The sequence below is a fragment of the Mastigoproctus giganteus genome, chromosome 3 (genome assembly GCF_048544385.1).
Source record: "Mastigoproctus giganteus isolate SK-2022 chromosome 3, ASM4854438v1, whole genome shotgun sequence".
Classification (NCBI taxonomy): Eukaryota; Metazoa; Arthropoda; class Arachnida; order Uropygi; family Thelyphonidae; genus Mastigoproctus; species Mastigoproctus giganteus.
In genome coordinates this window covers 92,082,848-92,096,725 of record NC_143577.1, presented here as the reverse complement: position 1 = coordinate 92,096,725, position 13,878 = coordinate 92,082,848, and the positions used below count along the sequence as shown (strand labels likewise).

Sequence of the window (13,878 nt, the reverse complement as noted above, 5' to 3'; positions counted from 1 at the left end):
CGTGAGGCAATGAATTCATCTAACATATCTCCTCTTGCATCGGTAGAGGTGTTGAACCATTGTGTTGACCGAGCATTCGAATCTGCGGCTATGATGACATCAGTGTTCTCCAGGAGGTCAAGAGCTTGTTCTAGTCGAGCTATGTGCCGGAGGATATCTGTACCAAATTGGAAGTATGCTGTTAGGACCGCAATACGGCCGAAGCTGCCTTCCATTGTAGCCCCCGCTAGGTGGGGAGTGCAGAGTGATTCTATCTGTGTTACTACTAAGTCTGGATTGCGGACGATGATAGCAGCGAGGCACAATTGGTTTGTCGTCTGGATTTTCCTGAAAGCCAGGGGGTAACCAGAGACCCTTCCACGGACGCAGTATGGTTCCTGAAGGAGAAGAATATCTAGATTCAACTCGTCCATTAGGGGATGAAGCTGTGTTGCCACTGAGATGGATTTTTGGCCATTGATTTGTAAACCTGACTACGATCCTTCTGTCTGAGAAATACCTTCGCATCAGTTTATAGAGGTTATGCGGGCAGTTCATAACCCTCAATCTTGCCAAAATACTCTCCCACCAGAGAGAATCAAAGGCACCCCTGAAGTCAACAAATACACATAACACATATTTGCTATCACTGACTCGCACGCATCTTATGGCATCAGATAGGGCATCTTCAATAGACTTCAGTCGTCTGAAGCCGTACTGCCTTGTCGAGAGTAGCCCCATAGTCTCATATTTCGCTGTTGTGGTCTATATGACCTGGGGTTCGATGTATACTTATCACCATTCTTTAGCAGGATTCTCAGCAAGGCAGACTTCCCGCAAGCTGGAAAAACCGCCTCCGACAGACACTCATTGCAAACCTCTAACAAGGAAGAAGCGTACTTCTTAAAATATTTTTTGTCTCAGCAGAAATTTCGTCTCGCCAGGGGCCTTTTTATTCTTTGTTTCCTTTAGTGCCACTTGCAGCCATTCCGTTGTAAAGGCGCCTTCCATACCGTGCCCAAGATATTCGACATTTCCTCTCCTGATGGTTCGGTGTGTCCTCTTGTGCATTATCAGGAAGAAACAGGGCGTCCAGCACTGCCTCAATCGACTCTTCCCATGTTCTCGTTTCAGAATCCGCAATACGAATTGAGAAGGTAACCGTCTCCATCCTTAGCCGTTCCATAACTGATTTATACGGGAAACCCCAAGGGTCCCGATTCCCTTCTATGTGTACAAAGTCCTCCCAGGATTTTTGCTTTGCTTTCCTTATTTCATTCACATACCTGTTCCTCAGATCTTTGTACACACTGTGATATACAGCTACCATCTCCGGCCTACAATCTCACACACTCTTCCACCTTCGTCTGGCAGAGTTAACTTGCCTTCGAAGGTATCTGAGGCCCACACTCCACGAAGGCACCAATCGAGCTCGTCTTGGTCCCCTAACCATCGATCTGCATGAAGATCCTCTCAGAGCGCTAGTCAAGAAATTCGTTTTAAAATCTTCATTGCTAGCAATAAAATCAGCTTTCCCTTCCTGCATTCGTTTGTGGATACAAGTCCAAAATACTTGCTAGTTCACAGACTTCCTAACAAGCCTACTTGGCACTTCCTCCCCCAAGCTCTGTGTTCTGTTTGTTATATCAAACGTTATTGCCTTGTGGTCACTTGTCGACCACCCTCCCCTACACACCAATTCTGCACCACATGAGTGATACACTACATAATGTTACATCAATATTAGATTCGCCATTAGCAGTCGAAAAGGTGCTCAGGCTGTGCGGCCGATTCGCAATCTCCAGGTTATTACTAGCCAGGCAATCCTCAAAGTGGGTGCCCCTAGCATCATTCTCATTGCTGTACCACAGTACAGAGACTGCGTTGGAGTCTAGGCCAAGTGTTATCTGCTTCCCTGGGAGCTCTCTCACACTGCATCTATGTACCTCAGGTACAGCTCATGGGTCTCTTGGAACTGTCAGTACAAACTCACCAGGTATATCCGCCCAATCGGGCTAATAACTTCTACACACATTCCATGTGAGAATGAAAGACTTTGTATCTTAGTAATTGCAAGGTCGAGATTGCATATTATAACAGCAGCCTGGCAGCTCTCATGCTGCGCAATCCTATAACTTACTGGGTATCCTTTTATACCCTCTTTTACCCTATAGGGCTCCTGTACTGGGAGGAGATCACAATCATCTTCTCGTGTCTTCTGCGCCAACTGCGAAGCTACTTGGTAGGAACGCTGACCATTAATTTGAATAACTTTTAATTTGCAGCTGCTTTATTTTTAGTTGTACTATCCATTTAACGGTTTCTTTTTTATGGATTCAACATATTTCTTGTATTTCGGGCAATCTATGCTCCGAATACTATGGTCAGTCCCCAGTCCCTTTCGCTTACAGTTAGCACATCTCGGTGAATCTTTTTTCCGAGAACAATCCTTGAAGACGTGACCCTCTCCCGCACAATGCCCACAGGTTAGCTTGGCTTTACAATTTCTGGAAATGTGCCCAAATGCTGGACACCTAAAGCACTTTGTTACGAATGCGATATCTCGCACTCTGTGCAAGCTCCAATGGACGTAAAGACGACCTCTCTCCACGAAAAATTTCTCACTGGCTCTGCGACCTCGAGGATCAAATTTTTCGCCTCTGAAACATAGAACCTGGCAACAGATCTTACTACAGTCTCTTTCAAAATCCCAGCTTCTTGCACATTCTTTGTATAGACTTGTTCCAGGAATTCATCGTTTTCTAAGCTTCCCTCCACATTGTAAATAATTATTCTATTTCCTTGTTTACATGGGATCTCACACTTCATTCCACAGTTCCTTATCTCGACACAGTTCGTGACCTTGGCTAGGTCTTCCTTTGAGTCAAGTTCCAGCACGACACCTTTATCGCGAATTGTGCGAAAACTTTTCACTTTCATTTCCTTTAATCTTTAATCTTTATTGTATACAAACATGGTATATACAATAGACCCTTCACAGCAGCAATGCCAGGGGTTTTACATTGGTTGGTGGACAATAGCCTTGGGGGAACGGGGCCCACATCGAAGTTCGGGCTCATCCCCTAGAGCCAACAATAAAATAGAATCAGTGTCAGATTATTTACAGAATATATGCTTTTGACAGTATTTACAATGAAATAATAAAGATATTCATATTTACATTAGATGTTCGCCGGGGTTAATCTGAGTAAATATCTTAATATCATCGGCATAGCAGAATATGTCTTCTCTCTGTTGCACAAACGGAAGAATAACTGCGGAAGAACCGCCTTGGGGAACTCCTGCAGTGATCTTTCTCCAGATTGTGTGTTGATCCGCTTTAAGAAGAATGGTTCTCTCAGAGAGCAGGGCTGTGATAAACCACAACATGTCACCTTTTATGCAGAAGTAGTTTTCTAGGAGGTGAACAAGTGAGGGGATACTGATGGAGTCGAAAGCAGCTTCCAGGTCGATGTAGGTGACAGAAAGCTCTGCTTTAGCTTCTAGTGCACTGAGAATGGTGTTCGTTATCGATGTTAAATTGGTGACTGTGGATCTACCTGGAATGCCATAGTGAATCTGTGGGGGTTTGTGAGGCAGGATTTGATTGGTGATGGTGGAAAGTAATGCCTTCTCCATGAGCTTCAAGAGGCTGGAAGAATGAGAGATTGGCCTGAACTGTTTAATGAGGGTTGCAGATTGGCATTTAGGGTGTGGCTTCACAGCATATCTGTTCCAGAGAGGGGGAAAGTAGTGCTGCGTTAATACACGGATCGATGATAAACGAGCTAAGACATTTAATCATGAATTGTGGCACAAGATCGGGGCCTGCAGTTGCAGTGGGTGGCAATCCATTTATAGCAGTTATAAGCTTCTTCCTGGTGATGCGAACGGTGGCGAGCATATCAGTAGGGACGTTGTTGATGGGTAAGTTCCCTAGATGCATCGGGGCCACAGTGCTTGAACTGTGGATGGACCACGTTGCACGTGGTCCATCCACAGATCAAAGTCCAGTGTCTTAGGAATTCCTGTGTGCTGAGAGTCATAAAACGATTTGCCTTTTTGTAGGGTTGAATTTAAATGCTTTTTAATTGCAAATATTTTCGGACGGTTGAAAACTGTTCGGGCTCTGGAGAAGGCAATACGATCTTGTATAGCGCCTGATACTTTCCATCTCTTATGCAGATTTTGTTTTTGTTGAAAGCTGTTGTTCAGTGCTGGTGTCTACCAAGCTCTCGAACGGGGAGTGATGCAGACAGTCTTTGTAGCACCATAACTTGCAATGGTTTAAATCCATCTAGTCATGAGGTCCACAGCTAGCTCGAGATCATAATTATTGAGAGCCTCCCAAGGTATCGAGGATGCAGCTTCGAGAGATCGTGGTGGATGCTGTGATGTCTTTTTTCTTTTTTGGGCCTTGTATATCAAAGTTAGGTGCGGCTAAGTGCAGGAGTAAGGCAATGGGTTCGTGATCGGACTGAAATAGGTTTTGAGGACTGTCTTTGAGGTCGCATGGTGCTGAGGAGAATATCAGATACAAGAGATTAGATCCTCTCGTGGGGTGGCAATTACGTAGGCCGATACCCAGTGAATTCATACGTCTAATGAGTTTCCTACTAAGCTGTGTGAGAGTAGATGGAAGATTGAAGTCTCCACAAATAATTTGCTTAGCAGAGGCATGGAGGTTATTTACCAGCCAGTGGATCACATCTTCAATGATGTTACTGTTTGGGCCTTGTGGAATGTATACTGTTGCTATGTCTATCAGGTTGGCATTGAGCTTGAGGGATACCATAGCAGCTTCAAATGCAAGGGATTTGGTTACCACAGAATGTGCCAATGAGAAGATAGTGGTATTATAGAATATTGCGACTCCCCCCCCTCTACGATCCTCTCTGGAGGAACTGAGCATCTGGTACCCAGCCTGAGGAGCACAGGCAAGGGAGTCCCGCCCATTCCCAAGCCACGTTTCGGCAATGCAGAGAATATCAAAGATTTTAGAGACGAGAAGCTGTTCGACAGTGTCTAGCTTGTTACAAATACTCCTTGCATTTTGATAGACAATTCGAATGGTGGTAGCCATAGTAACTGGAGTTCGTACAGGAGGCAAGTCTCTTTTTAAGCTTCGCACTGGTCTACTGTGCATTGCGATGTGTACAGGGATATTCTTTACAGGTCTGGAGCCCTGGGGATTGTCATTATAATCTGCTGAGAGTTGGATTGAATGATATGTGGACAGTTTGTTTCCTATGGTAAGTTTGTTCTCAGTGAAGTTATCTGATTTCTCATGCGTTTTGTTGGCTTGGGAGCTTGGTAGCTTTAATTGCTATTGCGTTTGATGTTGATGTCGGTGGTTTATTGTGGTTCTTGGCTTCTGATCTAGGAAGGTTTTGACGAGTGTTCCAGGGGGCCATAGCCTTGGATCCAGTACGAAGCTCATCTTCTCTGGGTGGCAGGTAAGGATGAAAGAGGCGTAGATTGGATACTTGGTTCTTCTCTGTCTCACATCAATATTCATCCCATGTACTTCTGTAAACATGGCCTTAATGCTGTCTGGTTTAGTAGTCGGTTCCAGTCGAGATATAAAGATTCGACCACGAGTCTGAACTGCTGTGATATTTACGAATTAGCAAGAGTACCCTTCGAGGAAAGTTCTGTGGCATCTCTATTGCCATGTTGTCTTTCATGTTCCATGTTCTGATATGTTGAATATGTCATCCGGGTTTCTTTTGAGTGAACATGTTGGTCGGTGAGAGATGCCAGGGAGTAGAGGCTGCCTATGAGCCCTGCTGGTGGGATCTTTTGGTTATTCTCAGCATCTTTTTTTTCCGGTGACTACTTCTGCAAATGTGAGTCTTGATGCACCCTTTCCAGTATTGATTGTCTCCTTTAACCTTTTAGATTTAGTAGTATTTTGGGTCGGTATTGTGGAGAGGGCCACCTGAGAGGTCTTTGAGTGGCTACCCCCAGTGTTAATAGATACAGGATTGGGTGAGTTACAGTCATTCAGCCCTGCATCTCCGCTATTAAGCTGATTCTTATCTCCTTGTGTTACGGCTGCCATTGGGCTAAGGGTGACAGGCATATGAGGCATTGCATTATACATAAATTGGGGAGTATAATTCCTTTTAGCGTTGGAAACGTGTATCAATTCTACTTCTTGTGGCTTGTTTTCCGAGGTTCCCTGAGCCATGTTGGGTGGGACGTTGGATATACTGTTTTCATTTGGCATAAATAAGGTTGCTAGTTGACACACTTGATTGGTTAGCAGACCTATTTCTTGTTTCATGTCATTGTTCTGTACACGAAGCTGCCGGTTCTCTTCAGATAAATTCTGCAGACTGTCAGAAATCGATGTCAGTTTCCACATTATGTTTTCCAGTAATTCTGCAGTTTGCATGTGGTACAATTTCATGTGTTCTGTACAGATACCATTAATGTTTTTCAGGAACCTGTTTTGCTCATCATTAAGGAGGGCACTTTCCCCTTGGCTTTGTTTCCTACATTCCACAGGATTTTTATGTGTCGCGATGATTGGTTGTTGAATGCAGACATCTGAGTCCATTTCACACTCCGGGTTAACCGCTACTGAGTCAGTTTGACTTGCAGCGTGAGTCTAACTAAAATTTTATGTTTGGACGTTTGTTTGTTTATTTTCGATCTCCGTGTCATTCTGGATATCCACATATTCCGTTGCATTTGTCATTTGTTCTTTACTTTCTTTGCAGAATGGGCAGATGTACTTTTGACGTCGCTGCTTGTTGAACCGCTTGATATCGCATTTGGTACAGGTCGCACAGTAAAATTGCCGACATGACGTACATTGGATTACTGCTTCCTGGTGATGTACATTACAACGGAAGCACGTGGGAGTGCTTGCCGAAATTTCTGATTCTGCCATACTTTGCCTTTAGGTTCAAATTTGTCCGACTAATTACTTTTCTGCGGAGAATTAAAACCGCTTGTATTTTAGTTGAAAGAATAGGAGAGTTTAACGTAACCCTGGGGGTTCAGCAGCGCAGGGCTTTGTGACTTCTCAAGGTTGACCTCGATGTCGTCATATGCCTTTAGGGCACTAGTGTTTGCTGTCTGTATACGGGTCAGAGCTAATATAATGGAAGCAATAGCATAAAAAATTATAAAACATGAAGTACCTGTTTGTTTGATGATGGAGATGATGGCTCATCCGTGTTGGGCGGAAGAAGAGGAATCTATTGGTACTTGAATCATGCTGCACGGTCAAGGATAAATAACTAAAACTTGCTATCTATGAAGAGCATAACCGAACACGATATACATCAACTCGCGCAAGCGCACTAAGAAGCATATTCTAGTGGAAACGAGCCAATATCATTCAAACCCCAGATTCTTATTTTTTAAATAGAAATAGTGAAACCGCTAAGACTATTTATCAACAATGCGTATGTGATTACAGCAAAACAGCATGCGGTCAGCAGAATGCTAAGCCTAATGAGATTAAGTAGATAATGAGAGGGTTCTCGCAAGATAACTCTGGTAATGACAAAATTTTCTCACCCACATAATCGCTTGCTTAGTTCTTTCAGCTGGCACACTTTTCCAGTGGAAGAAAACACTTTAAACACATTAAATAATTCAAAATTCAGGAGCTCGAGAAATCGTGGCTGCACTGAATGACGGCCATATCGTCGCATTTAACTGGGGCCTTACTCATTTAAGAACTTCGTTTCTCACATCCTCGCTCGTTTTGTACTTTTTGTGGTCTGCCATAATAAAAACCACATGTCTTGCTTTTTCCTTTTGAGGTGTAATAGCACCACCTCGCTTTCCTACCTCTTCAAATGATTTCTGGACCTGTCTCACAACATCACGTTCTTGCAGCGGAACTCTGAGTAACTTGTTGGCCTTAATCATCTTAAGCGCCTTCGACTCCAGCAGGTCCCACATGTCCAGAATCGAATTCATTGCTGAACGACTCACTTTGTTACTGTCCTTAAAAAGGAACTCGTGCAACTGTTTCCTTGCATCCTTAATGTCGTCAAATGACAAGGCCCCCACAACGTCTATCTTCTGACCACTGTCAACTCTTGACCTTTTTAAACCTGCAAGTTGTGCCGTGTCCATGGAGGTCCCCTGCTCTTCATCCTCCATTCTTTGGAGACGAACTGCCAATGGTCTCAATCTAGGCGGAGACCAGGTCACGTCCAGCTCCACAACATTTTCTTCTTCACTTCCAGAAGTGCCAGGCTTCCCTTCAGGATGCGCAGCCATGAGGAGCTAATACAAAACAAATTAACTCAATAAATATACACACAGTGTACAGCAATTGCAGATTGCCAAACAAAACAACAAATATACTTACTCCTTAGGAGCAATTACAAATCTCGTCGCAATATAGCAACAAGTTCTTTAGCAAAAACACCAGTTACCGCAACCCAAAAAGGGCGCGAAATACTCGGATTAACGTTTCCAATATCCCGCACTTCACTGGCAATTTAACTGTTAACCAACAGTTAAGCTCTTCTTAGCCGTCCAGGCCAAGCCTGGGCGTCGACCCCGCACAACATGGATGTGAGAGCCTCAGAGCAGTCACTGCTGTCCACAAAATAAAAAAAGGAAATCTTGGGATAGTATTGCTCTATCTCAATTAAACACTATAGAAATCACTTTTAATACACTTTGCACCTGGGCAGTCTCATTGCTCGCGGGGCAGTAGAGGGGGGACATCATCATCATCATCATCATATTTACACTCATTTCAGCGTTTCCCGAGCAAAAGCTCAACAACGCAAATTAACTATTTACATCACAAACCAAAATAGTCGTGAATACACGGATTATGTGCTCTTCAAAGTGTGATTTGAAAAGTGGTTCAAACTTCAGTTTCTGAGATAAATTCAAGTCAAAGAGAATCCCTTTGGATTGGTGAGTTGAAATACGTTATTTTTGCAGAAACTACTTCGGCATTGTCGAGAAATATCACCATTTTAAATTTTCCCGCTTTGTCTTGCTTCTCTCGGATCATTCATAGTTGGTTGGTGGTTGGTGTCGTGTCCATTTGAAGTCAAATTGAACCATGCGCTGATATCACTGCTTTAGCTAAGTCCACGATCTTTTCGTTGTAAAGTTCTCCCTGAAAAGGGGATTCGTCCATGCTTTGCAAAGTCGCCTGAATTGCAGGACAGCTGAAGATGTGTTCCGGAGTAAGCTGTTCTCTCGGGCAGTTTCTGCAAAGTTTATAAGTTCTGGTACCATCCGCACTAATTTTCATACCTGCCATGTGTCGAGTTCTCAGTCTGGCAATGGTCTTAGTGATGTTCCTATTTGCATTAATCTCGCAGATTTGGTGATCAGTTTCTATATGTTTCTGTCTGAGTCTGTGTCTGGCGATGGCATTAGCGTCATCTAGAGTTATGGTTTTTGAGGTGTTGTGATTTAAGTTTCTTGCCTCTTTTGCCAGTTTATCGGCCGCCTCATTTCCTTCTATACCCACATGCGCAGGCATCCACTGTAGTGTGCAGCTCTTTCCCAATTGATGAACTGTCTCCAAGTGTCGGTGAATGTCCTGTGTGAGTCCTGCGCGTCCATGTTTTATTGCCAGCAGGGCCGCTCTTGAGTCGCAGAAGATTACAAGCCCTCTGGCTCTGTCTATGTCTCTTAGTGAAATATAACTATTTAGGGCCTCAAGGATTGCCCTTAGCTCACATGTAAAGCTAGAGGCGATGCTGCCTGCACCTATGCTTTGTTGCATTTTTGTAGTATTTGTCAGGGTGGTGTGTATGCCTGCTCCGCTCTTGAGGATCGTCTCGTCAGAGGATCCATCGGTATACATCTGTACTAAGTCACGCCTCGAATAAGTCTCAATTGTTTTGATTCCTATAGCTTTGACAATGGTCTCGATTTCTTTTTTTGTACAGTGTTCCACGAGATCCAAATTTATTGTGGTATTTTGGGGGATGCAAGATGGTAAGGTAGGCTCTTGAAGTATGTCATATTTTGTGAATTCAAGATCAAGACTTTCTCTGATTTCCTTATCGTATTTCATGATGGATGACCTTTTGAGTCTTGACCTGCAGTTCCAATTTATAAAGGTCCTACGGGAGATATGATCAATGTCTCTGCTGTTAGCCTTATTAGTGAATTTAATTGTGTGATATCTTCTTCTTTGATTGAGTGTCTGAAGGCCGCATTCCCGCTCTGCTTTGGTCTTGTTTGTAGACGAAACAGCCCCGATGATTATTTTGGCTGCTCTTGCTTGGATCCTGTCCAGTTTTCCAAGTGCAGACTCAGAAGCATGTGCCCATATTGGTGCTGCATATTTCAAATTAGCCCTGATAAGTGAGGTATAAGTTGTTTTAAGTGTTTTCGGATTTGCTCCCCAGTTCGTACCACATAAGCTTTTTAGGATGTTTAACTTCTTCAGTGCTCTGTTGGAGCTGTTTTCAATGTGTTTGGTGAAACGTAGTTCTGTGTCGAGGGTTATACCCAGATATTTTGGGTTGTCCATTTTTGAAGTGGGCACGCCGTCTATAGCGATAGCTGGGTTAAAGTTCTTTCTGCGGCTTCTGTCTGTGGTAAAAACTGTGTGGTTAGTTTTATGGGGATTTATCTGTAATTTCAGTTCTCTTGCCCAGTCCACAATTCCTTTTAGTGATCTGTTTATGGATATTTCTGATTTTGCCATGTCTCTGCTGGTATGCCATATTGCTATGTCATCTGCATAGCATGCAATCTTGGTGTCTTCGTCTATATGTTGATGGACGTTATTAGTGTATAGCAGGAAGAGCAAGGGACTGAGAACAGAGCCTTGCGGGACTCCCTGCCATGTTCTTCTGTCCCTGGAGTAGGCCCCATTATATCTTACTCTGATCTTTCTGTCTCTTAGAAAGTCTGCAATCCATATTAGGGCGTTACCCTTTATACCATGTTTGTATGCTATTTCAATTAATTTCTTTCTCCAGACTGTGTCAAAGGCCGATGTCATGTCGAGGAAGACAGCAATAGTCTTTTTTGAAGGGTTTTCTTGCAAGCCGTCTATGATTGACTGACATAGATAAAAGAGTTGATCTTCTGTGGCATGTTGTTTCTTGTAAGCTGTTTGGTAGAAATTTAATATTTTCGTTTTTATGAGTTCATTCATAATTCTAGAGTGTATTATACGTTCCGTGATTTTGCAGAAATACTGGTGAGTGCAATGGGTCTGTAATGTTTACACTCGGTGGGCGATTTCCCCGGCTTAAGTAAAGGGACAATGATTGAGGTTTTCCATGCCTTGGGGAGTTTTCCCTTTTGCCAAGTTATGTTTATTATTTCCAGTAAGCATTTTGTAGCGGTTTCTCCAAAGCGCTTGACCATCTCCCCAAAAATTAGATCACTGCCTGGAGATTTTCTTGCATCAATGTTCCCGATCGCTGTCTTAAGCTCTTGGCAAGTTATAGCCTGAGTAAAGATATCATCATTTTTGTATCCTCTTGCCTCTGTCAGAAGTCTTCTAACTCTTCTATTCAATTTCTTGTCTTCCCTATTGAAGGATAATTTACTGATGTTGGAGTAGTGTGTTGCTAGCATATTTGCTGCCGCTTTGTTTGTATCTGCATCAGAACCAGAAGAGTTAATGATGTTTGAATTCTGATCTGTTGTACTAGAAGAGCATTTATTTAGGGCTCCGACGACTTTCCAATACTTTGCATCTTTCCTTGGGTCTAAGCTGTTGCAAAATTCTGCCCATTTTTTACTCTTACCCTTTGCTATCTCTTCCTCTACCTTTCTTGTAGCTTCGGCAAGCCTGTTTCTGTTTAGGCTTGTGTTGTTGGTCTTTACTAGTTCGTTTAAATGGTCCCTTTCTTTAATCAAAGAATCAATGTTGAGATCTTTCCAATAAGGGACCCACTGTTTTTCCTTTTACCTCTGGGTATGAACCTCTTGGCCGCAATTGTGATGTTCTTTGTAAGGTTTGAAGTCTTTTCTTCAAGACATTCAGTTCGAGGCTCATTTAAGCATAGTTTGTCCAGTAACTGTGTAAAACCTGTCCAATCTGCTTTTCTGAAGTTCCATGATCTCTTTTTCTGGTCAACTTCCTCCGCTTGAAATTTAAGTGTGGTTATAATGGGGCGATGATCACTCATGGCACTATTCAAGATTCTCCAGCTGTAAAGGCTTGAGATATGATAGCTGACTGCTGTGAGATCAAGGGCAGATTCCGTGCCAGTAGTTCTTGATAAGTAGGTATTTTGCTTGTTATTTAATATGATCAGACCTAGATCAATTAGGATATCTTCTATCTGCTGTCCCTTTTCATCCAGGACAGGTGATCCCCAAGTGGGACTTTTTGCATTAAAGTCTCCTACCATAATAACAGAGTCTATTGGGATGTTGCTTATTTCATTGAATGAATTGGGGCTGATGGAGGAGTTATCAGGATGATACACATTGACCAAGATGAAGGAGCGCTCTGGAGAGATGATCTCCAGAGCCTGGACTTCTGTGTTGCCAGTATCTTGCCCTGCAGTGATAACTTTATACTTGACGGCAGAGTCTTTAATTAGGAACGCTAATCCACCTCCACGTTTATTCTCTCTATTCTTTCGAATCGTAGTGTAACCTTTAATATTGAGCTGTATTTTGTCGTTCAGCCATGTCTCCTGAAGACAGGCAATGTGAACATCATTTTCAAGTAAAAGACTCTGTAGTTCGTCTCTTTTCCTCTGTGTTCCATTAATGTTTAGCTGTAGGATATTGATTGTCCTCGTAGCACATTTCCCATCAAGTTCCCGGACTGCAGAGCTTGACGCGTCGGCTACCCCGTACGCGGTAGCATCGTCTAAATCTGTGAATTGACTTCTCATGGAAAAAGGGTTGCCATTGCCGTAGAGAGGTTGGACTTCTACCTGTTGGTCCGCGGAAGGTATTTGATTTCCCTTCTACCACCCAATGGGAGGCATTCCCCGATCCGCCACCTGGGGACGCGCCCTCTAGGGGTTACAGGCTGCCCCGAGGGATCATTCATAGTGGCAACGCTATATAAGACTTGCCATTGTTTTTGTTCTAATTTTAGAACTTTATTGCACTGTAAATGGAATGTTATTTTTGACTGATTGTGATAAAATGAATGGCTTAGTGTATTTGCTACATGCTGATTTATTTTGCATGTTGAACTGTCAAGGCTTTTAGTGATTTTGGGGGACGTTCCCTTTTCGCACGGAAAATTCAGTTCAGTTACTTAATTACGGCCATTGCTTCTTCCCCGGGTGGGAGAAAACCCTCTGTCTCAAACAACAGCAAATCACGTGACCGTAAAGGAGACCGGCCACTGGTCAACTTACTAAGGCCTGAAGAAGCTATACTCAAAGCCGGAAGTTTGAACTAATGACTCAGATGTCACCAATTTATGAGAGTGGGTTAATTAGACTAATTAATATATGCAGCTATTAATTATTGACTTCCAATTTGAATAATTAATTTGTGTAGTGAACTTGTTTTTCTTTTTACTGTGCATAAATACACTTGACGACTTGCTGACTCCACAGAACTACTGACGCCCAAGAACACTACATGCAAATTCGTCCCTTCAGCATCCCCTGGAGGCAGAACTTTGAACCCATGCTAGCTGCAGTTGTAACTAACTTCTGAATAGACTTTTTTTTTTTTTTTTTTTTTTTTTTGGTAGACCGGATTCTGGAGACCTGCAGAATTTTTCTGTCTCTCTAAAATTGCTGTTTTTTTTTTTCCATCGGACATTACATAATGCAGGTGCCAACCATGAGCTCGAGAGAAGATTCTAGTTCCTCTCCAGAGGAGGAAATGGAGGATCCTAACCTTCCCCCTCCCAAATCAATCAGCAGAACTACACCCAGAAAAAAGAAGAGTAAGAGAAGAACTAAGAACCGTCCTATACGCTCCTCTCCATCACCAGTTAATGAA

General features: G+C 43.0%; 1 protein-coding gene across 1 annotated transcript; it reads right to left on the bottom strand.

Annotated features, from left to right (window-relative positions):
* Positions 1–9,022: 9,022 nt before the first annotated feature.
* LOC150088152 (uncharacterized) lies at positions 9,023–11,098 on the bottom strand. The gene has a single exon (XM_090370045.1). The coding sequence runs from the start codon at positions 11,096–11,098 to the stop codon at positions 9,023–9,025; it is 2,076 nt and encodes a 691-aa protein (XP_090226171.1).
* Between the last annotated feature and the right edge of the window lie 2,780 nt (positions 11,099–13,878).